The 8,426-nt window shown below is 32.7% G+C and overlaps 1 protein-coding gene across 2 annotated transcripts; it reads left to right on the plus strand.

Annotated features, from left to right (window-relative positions):
• Positions 1-209: 209 nt before the first annotated feature.
• Positions 210-7,337, plus strand: LOC110028012 (beta-glucosidase 22-like). 2 transcript variants are annotated; one of them, XM_020729702.1, is made up of 11 exons: positions 210-379; positions 1,078-1,149; positions 1,411-1,498; positions 1,587-1,842; positions 4,248-4,363; positions 4,958-5,178; positions 5,260-5,288; positions 5,388-5,493; positions 5,629-5,719; positions 5,950-6,143; positions 7,136-7,337. In XM_020729702.1, the coding sequence occupies exons 1-11, from the start codon at positions 319-321 to the stop codon at positions 7,186-7,188; spliced, it is 1,287 nt and encodes a 428-aa protein (XP_020585361.1). In that variant the 5' UTR covers positions 210-318; the 3' UTR covers positions 7,189-7,337. The 2 variants fall into 2 exon arrangements, with proteins under 2 accessions (XP_020585361.1, XP_020585362.1); XM_020729703.1 differs by having other exon boundaries at positions 211-379; positions 7,145-7,337.
• The last annotated feature ends 1,089 nt before the right edge of the window (positions 7,338-8,426 follow it).

Below are 8,426 nucleotides of genomic sequence, written 5' to 3' on the forward strand. Positions count from 1 at the left end.
TATGTTTTAAGTAATATCTTCGACTTATGTTAAGATAGACAGAGGTAGACCTAGAGACTCCTAGGAAGATTTGGGCTTATTGTATAAAAAATGATCTTAATTTATTAGAACTAAATGAAAATATGACACTAAATAGGATGCAATGGAGAAAAAGGATTCATGTAGCCGACCCCACGTAGTGGGATCAAGGCTTTGTTGTTGTTGTTGTTGTATAGTATACTGCACTACATGATTAATGCGCTTGATATTATAATTTATGTTGTGTTTTCTGGCAAATTGATAGAATGCTCAAGCATCTTGTAGGAGGACATCAAGCTCATGAGTGATACTGGACTGGAGGCTTATAGATTATCTATCTCTTGGCCAAGGCTCCTCCCAAGTATGCAATGCATCAATACAGCTAGAATTTCCTTTTTCATGTCTTATATAAATGCTGATAATGCCCGTATTTTTCTTCAATCTACCTGAAAAATGATATTCAGCGATTGAGTTTGTAAAGCTCAGGTTTACAACCATGACCAACTTGTTTTCCTAAAACGGTAATATTAGCATTGGTATTTATGAAATTTACTTCTAAAATATTCTTTGTTATGTTTGTCTGGATAAACTATAATTTCAATCAGTTAATAATGCATAGGCATCCGTATTGTTGTTTTCGGAAGTTTTATCTAGTAATTCTCAATATATTATAAAAAAGTGCCAATTTGAGATACTTGTTCTCTTCCTTTTGAAATTTATTGCTATTATTAAGTTTGAACTTGTGCATGCAGTCAAAAACAAGAAAATTGGTCGGCATTACTAATGAGTATCAATCGTTCGTATTTGTATAAAATGTTCAGAAATTGCACATAATTTGATGCTTTTCTGTATCACAGGCTTAAATAATATTATAGTTAACTTTGGGAAAATCATCTAATATGGAACACTGAAGAAAGCTGAACTTTGAAACTTACATTTTATTAATGATTAAGCAAATGTGTACGTTTCTAAGGATGAGTACTAAAACATCCTGTTATTTTTTATAAAAAATAGCTACCTTTTTATTGAAAAGAATTAAACTTGGATATTATACTGCAGATGGGAGAGGAACAGTGAATCCTAAAGGCTTGGAGTATTACAACAATGTCATTGATGAATTGATAAAGTATGGTATGATGATATATTTAACTTTGATTTCATTTTATTAATCAAGGTGGATTGCAGTGAACGGCTATTGCTACTAAAATAAGACTTGATAGTTGTTTCCAGTCATGCCAAATTCCAATCCAAAATAATTGTGCTTTGCATTCAAAATTAGTATAAGTATCATGGCTCTTTCATTGATCATAAATCTCCATTTTAAGTCTTGAGGTTCTCATTGTAACTTCCAGTTCAAAATTCTTTTTTTTTTCTCCTCCTGAAATGAAATAGGAATTCAGCCCCATGTAACCTTGCATCATCTGGATGTTCCTCAAGTGCTTCAAGATGAGTATGGAGGATGGCTGAGCCCAAAAATCATGTAAATATCTGGATTTGTTTTGCATAATTATATAATGAAAAGAATGAGGCACACCCATGTTTCTAAATTGATTGATGATGTTTCACAGTGATGATTTCAAAGAACTAGCTGATGTGTGCTTTAAAGAGTTTGGCGATAGGGTTTCCTATTGGACCACATTGAATGAGCCCAACATCAATGCTTTAGCCTCCTTTGATTATGGTTTTTTTCCTCCTCAACGTTGTTCATATCCTTTTGGAGTTAATTGTACAGGAGGCGATTCCACAGTGGAGCCATATATTACTGTTCATAATTACATCTTGGCTCATTCTGCAGCGGTTGAGCTGTACAGAACAAAGTATCAGGCAAGTCATTATTTCGTTTAATTGCTTACCAAGATAATGAAAATATTTTGTCCTAAAAAAATTGATTGGCAAATTTTTTAAAAGTAAACATAACAAATTGCATGTTTTAACGTTTTCTTTAATATCAATACTTTCCACTGTGGATTGATCTTTTCATTGGTGTTTAATTTTAGTGACAGAACAGTACAGCGGGAAGTGGGAAACCATATTTTACTCCAATATTTGACAGGGTTAATTTTAAAGTGGCATAAATTTGTACAATGTAATTGGAGTCGGCCATAGTGAGGAATCTGTTAAACCCAAGAATGGTAAGTTACACTTCCACGTTATAGCGTGGCAACATTAAAATTTTGCAAGCCTTTGAAACCAAATGAAATTATTCTTTCGAATGGCCTAATTGAAATCTAGAAAATTTCAAAAAAGTTTAATGTGTTTAGATAAAAATCTTGATTTGTAAATATGACTAAGTCCCTTCAAACTTTAGCTTTGGCCTTGTTGAGTAGTTTAGGATTATGGTTTTGGGTCAGTCACTTAGGGTTAAGGAAAAGTAGCGAAAATACTTGTAGATGGGAGAAGCACTTTTGATGATTGGATATAAAGTTTTTGAAGATTTTGAAAGGATTTAAGGCTAACAAATAGGATTTAGAACTAGACTAGGTCTGGTTCCTTCACCAAATTAGTTGACCACTCTTATGGGATTTTGATTGAACCTTTGACCACTCTTTAGCAAAATTATTTATTAGTTATAGAGGAGAAAGTAAAAGAAGAGCAAAATAAGAAACATTAGGGTTTTTATAGAGATAAGATAAGCTAGTTACTTATCAAAATGACTAGCTACAAGAGATCATCAAATCTCTTTTCATGGTTAGGCTAGTCACCAAGTTAATTCTTTGCATTTTTCTGACTCAAAATATAATCACTAAAACATCAAACTCTGCTTTTTCATTTCAATAACTAAAAATAACAATTTTACAACAAGATAATTGTAAAATGACAAAAGACCGGAAGTGCAGAGGGCCAAGTGTGTGGATGAGGAGGGGTAGTTAGTTTTGTATAATCACTCACTTGTACCCTCCAAATGACATATGGCCGATTTCTCTTGACTAGCAAATGATCAATTGATACTTTTGATTATCAATATATCATTTTCTATGAAAGTTATATGCTTTTCCTCTCATATATTCAAAAAGTCAATTTTCAAATTAAGAAATTTGAATTTCCAAAAGTCAATATTTCCAAATTTGAAATTCATATTTTTCAAAATTACAAATGTTTTTAAGTACATTACAACACCTAAACTTAAGCAACACTCACTGCACTAATAAGATAAGAACCCAAAATTTTATTGTCTTTTATTTGATTAAGCTCCATCTTCTCGCTTTGTGCTCTAGTGATTGGTCCATTTTTTTCTTGCATTGCAATCTTGTGCCACATAATTTTTATTTGCTGCCTAGCCATTATGCATAATAGACAACTCTATGGCCCTAACATGCAGCTAAATCCAATGAGCCAACTATTGCAAAGGGAGAAAAGCATAAATAAATTCTTTATATTCATTGGGAGTTTTAGGTGGGAAAACAAAATAATTGCATATATTTTTAGTCTGTTCCTGATTGGGAGGAGAGAACAAGAAAGTGAACATAGAATCTTTGTTAATCTCATCCCCATAGCGGACCTCGAATCCTAATCATGGATTGAATTTCCTTGTCTCACCACTATCACTGGCTGTGTTGGTGATGATAACAAGAATGGCCTAAAAGGAAGATCCGTCGAACTTTTTTTAGTACAAATTGGTGAGGGTGAAAAGGACAAACTTGTGAGTATATTTGCTAATGTGAGAAATTTTTAAAACTTGTGTTGAAGATAGCATCAGGGGGGATTTGGCCTTGTCTGGAATGCAATATGCTTTTATTCATTTATCGGTCGGACAGTTTGCTTCTTATCAATAATTTGGTGATGGCAATACTCTCTCCTATTTCTGTTCGACTTGAGAGAGAAATAAATTGCTTCATATCGTAGTAAGTTATCCCTTATTTTTATTTTTTTTAAATTCTATTGACTTCAGACATTATAAATACAGTTTCTTCTGAATTTATTATTTTTGCCCAATGTTAATCCAACTCAACAAAGGTGGAAAGAAAGCAATGAACAGACAATCACCAGTAACATGGAAAAGCACATTAAAGTTCTATTCGGTGATGAAAGTCTATTGTTTTGCTAATCATGTGTACCATATGAAACTTTCATGAATATTTTTACATCAGTCCATCTTTCGATCACATATAGATGATGTGCAATGATGATTAGGAAATGGCATTCAATATTTGGCCAGCCATTGATATAAATATATTGTAGTGTACCACATCTTGATTAATTTAAGATTACTATTGTTCTTTTGCAATCAGAGCATACAAAAAGGACAAATTGGAATCAACATCTATTCTGTTGGGTTTACACCATTGACAAATTCTACCGAAGATGTTATGGCAACAAAGAGAGCAGTTGACTTCATACTAGGCTGGTGAGTTAATTTTTTTACTTTTTGTGCACGTGTACATTTGCTCGCTTGCAGTTGCGTTAATTCTTGAAATTTGAACTTGATGCTAGAATTTGTATATGAATGCATGTATGCATGTTTGGGGACATACCCTAACTTACATATCTTTGATGAAAAGCTTGTTATCCTTGCAAATAATCATCAAGTCTCATTTTTTGTAATAGTAAGAGAGCTTTTTGTAAATGAAAGTTGATTTCTTTTGAATTCAAACAATTTCAGCTTCGATCAACTACATCCTTGTTTTCATAATTGATGGTACACATTTTTTTCTTAATGCCTTAATATCTTTATTACATGAATTTTAGAATAAGTTCAGGGGTTTGATAAGTGGACGTTTTTAACATAAATGACTGTTGGGCAGGCATGTCATCATAACATTATGCAGCATTATTCATTTGATTAAAACCAATTTTTTAATATAGTATCTTTCTTACAAATAAGAGTGGGCCGTCTTACGACAACACTTCCGTTTGCAGACTCTAATTGTATGCGCGCTTTATCTGTCAATGCATACCCCTGTAATTGTACCAACATTTGTAAATGGCGGTCATTTTTCAGGATATTTAACCCAATTATGTTTGGAGACTACCCTGAGAGCATGAAAAAAAATGCAGGCTCTCGGCTCCCATCTTTCAGTTATTCAGAATCTCAAAAAGTGAAGGGATCATTTGACTTCATTGGTATTAACTATTACTTCGCAGTGTTTGTGGCTGACAACCCTGGTATTACCAAGACAGATCTTCGAGATGCGAGTTCTGACATGTTTGCTATGTTCACAGGTTAGTTTTGCTTTTTAAGTTATTTCTCATTGACTAAAGATAGCATTGGATTTTGGAAATTCACATACAATTCTATTTCAGCCTTCAAGGATGTTCCACCAGAAAGTCGGGTAAGATTTCATCAATCAGCCATTTTTACTCTAGTTGCTTTTTATTCATTCTCCTATTAAGTTATATGGTGGGATAACTAATAACATTTTTAAATCCAGCTCCTTCCACCTCGTGAATTGATTGATGATTTTGAAAGCCTTTGGAAACTGCTGACTTATATCAAAAGCACGTACAAAAATCCTCCAATTTACATTCACGAGAATGGTAAGTCCACATTAAGCTATAGAATAACGCTTTTGCAGTTATAACATATTAAATTTAGAAGATAAAGATGAAGTCTTTGTTTAAGCTTAAACTCTATTATTGTGCCGTTAAATTTATTTCTATGCATCTGTTTAGGTTATGGTTTGGGAGTTGTCGACACAATGAATGATGTACGAAGGGCTTCTTTTCTAGGCGGTTTCATCGGAAGCATACTTGATTCTATCAGGTGACTTAACAACCTTATATACTTGGGAAAAAAAAAACAGAATATTATATTATCATCATTAACCTTATCCCAACTGTTTTGGATAACTTCATTGAAACCTTTTTTTATTCATTTACATTGTGCATTGTATGAGTAAATCTTATTTCAAGCAATTTCTTTTTGGAAAATATTTTTACATTCTACTTTGTTTCCATGAAGTAATAGGTTTATTTTGTCTGCATCGCTCACAGGGATGGAGTAGATGCGAGAGGATACTTTGTTTGGACATTTGTAGATGCTTTTGAGTTGCTTGCTGGATATAAATCACGATTTGGGCTATACCATGTGAATTTTGAGGGCAGTGAACTTGAGAGAACGCCAAAGCATTCTGCTTATTGTTACCAAAACTTTCTCAAAAATGGGGCAGCAATAATAGAGAATAGTGGTAAGCACTGGGAATAAGCTCATCCTTCAGAATAAATGTTCCAGCTTCTGCTTTAATGTCTTTTTACCTTGGAAAAATAGACTGAAGCATAGTGATTGTTGACATTAAATCTTTTCTTAGGCTAAGTTCTTGTGATATGCTATTTGATCTGATAGGCACCACAGCATTTCCTAAGGCAATTGAAAACTTACTATTATGCTAGAGTTCATTAAAAAAAAATCCAGATAAATGCTTAAAGCTTTTATGCAGCTTTTGAAGGTGTTGGTTAGCTTAGTTTCATTGTGTTTGACCTTGGAAGCTATTTTTTCATATCAAGTGCTAGTTATTGGTGTAAAAATGTTCTCATTAGTTTAGACTTGTTTAATTAATGACGAAAATATGACCTGATTGGGAGAGTAGATATTTTAGATTCGACTTATGTTAAGAAAGGTAGAGTTACGCCTAAGAAGACCTGGGCATGTTATATAAAAGATGATCTTAATTTACTAAAATTATATGAAAATATGAAACTCAATCGGACACAATGGAGAAAAAAGAATCATGTAGCCAAGACCACTTAGTGGGATTACTAAATCTGATTATGAGGAGAATTTATTCCGTCATTGCTCGCAAGTTTCATATCCGCTGCATATTGAATTTGATAAATTTGTATTTATCAAATTTACTAGATTTGATAAATCATATTTAATGTAAATCTAAGTTGCATCCAAACCCATGTAAGGGTTCAAAGTTCATGCTGCCTACAAATCTTAGAGAAGATAGTCTTATAATTTTTCAAAAATTATGTGTGCATCAGTCCTGAAGCATTTCTTCTGGTAATGATACTTTCAAAAGCATTAAGATGTCACTTTGCCTAAGCTGCTGCATAGATTGACACTAATCTTTAATGTAACATAGCAGGGCAAACTGCCTCTAAATTTTTTTTTAAAAAAAAAGTCTTGTTTCTCCTTAAGAAATGGCTGTTTACAAGTAACAGTGAATGATTTGAAAAGCTTTTGCAGAAATGTTGTGGGCGTATACGGCTACATATCACGTACAGACTTAAGCCACTGCATTTGATTCTACTTTTGTGTTGGAGGTGATTCTGATTTTAGAATTTGAGCTGCCATCATTATCTGAAGCCTTAAGTCCACATACTGGGAATTTTCTTAGGGCACGTCGTTATGTCCATATAGCCTAAAAAATATTAGGTCATCTGGAGTCTATTAGTGTGTCGCCATGTGTCAAATAGGCCCCACAAATTTTAACTCTTGTGGTGGCCCACTTGACACGTAGCGACCTACCGTTGGACTGCGGATGCAAATTGTGTCTGAAGTCCGGATGTAATGTTTGCTCCCAATAATAGCTCGATTTGACTTTAAATGTTTGTCGACATGGGTAGGCTCCTTTAATATAAGAGTTGTATCCTATCTACTTGTTGACGGTGATGGATCTTATCCAATGTGATGCAAGGGTTTTTTTGCATGGTATTGATAGAATCGCTAGATGGGTAGTGACATAAAAGTGTATAGAATGCAGGTTGAAACATAAAGGCTTTAGAAGGCAAAGTTTTTATTGGAGAAAATGAATGAGAAATTTCGGATCAAAATGTTGGGGATGTTAAGCGATTAATTGTAATGACAAACCAAAGTTTCAAATTATTAAGGCGAGAAGATAAGAACAGATGAAAGAATTCAAATTTCATGTACTAGCATTAGCTGATACCCAAAAAAATTAATAATTATTTTGAATTTTTTTTCTAATAATGACAACTAATAAATTTTAAATTCAATTAAAGGCTAAACAAGTCTATTATACATAATATCATTCCCTTGGGTGTCCATGTCTAACTAATATTGATTCTCTTCTTCCAATTTTTTTTTATCTAGAGATTTTATCCTAATTAGTATTAATTTAAATGATAGTTTTGGGTAGTTAATGACTAAATTGATATGTCAAATCTCTAAATTATAATAGCATAAAGGAGAAGAGAAACATGTATGTTGATTAAATTAATTACATTGGTATAAAATTAATAAAAAAAATTATTGCAACTATGAAATTGTGCTAAATCATGAATATTCAATAACACAAGTAGAAGTAAATCATATCTCATCTATTCTACCATTATTGAATTCTAAATTGTCCTAGTGAGCACGCCCTGAGAGTTTAGAGTATGAAATAAGAAAAGATAAGTGAAAATGTTTTTCCTTCTTTAATTTTATGCCAACAATAATATTAAAACATCTAAATTAAAAATATTTGTGTGTGTGTGTCTATATATATACGCTCACAGGGATGGAG

This window comes from Phalaenopsis equestris, unplaced genomic scaffold (genome assembly GCF_001263595.1).
Source record: "Phalaenopsis equestris unplaced genomic scaffold, ASM126359v1 Scaffold000479, whole genome shotgun sequence".
Classification (NCBI taxonomy): domain Eukaryota; kingdom Viridiplantae; phylum Streptophyta; class Magnoliopsida; order Asparagales; family Orchidaceae; genus Phalaenopsis; species Phalaenopsis equestris.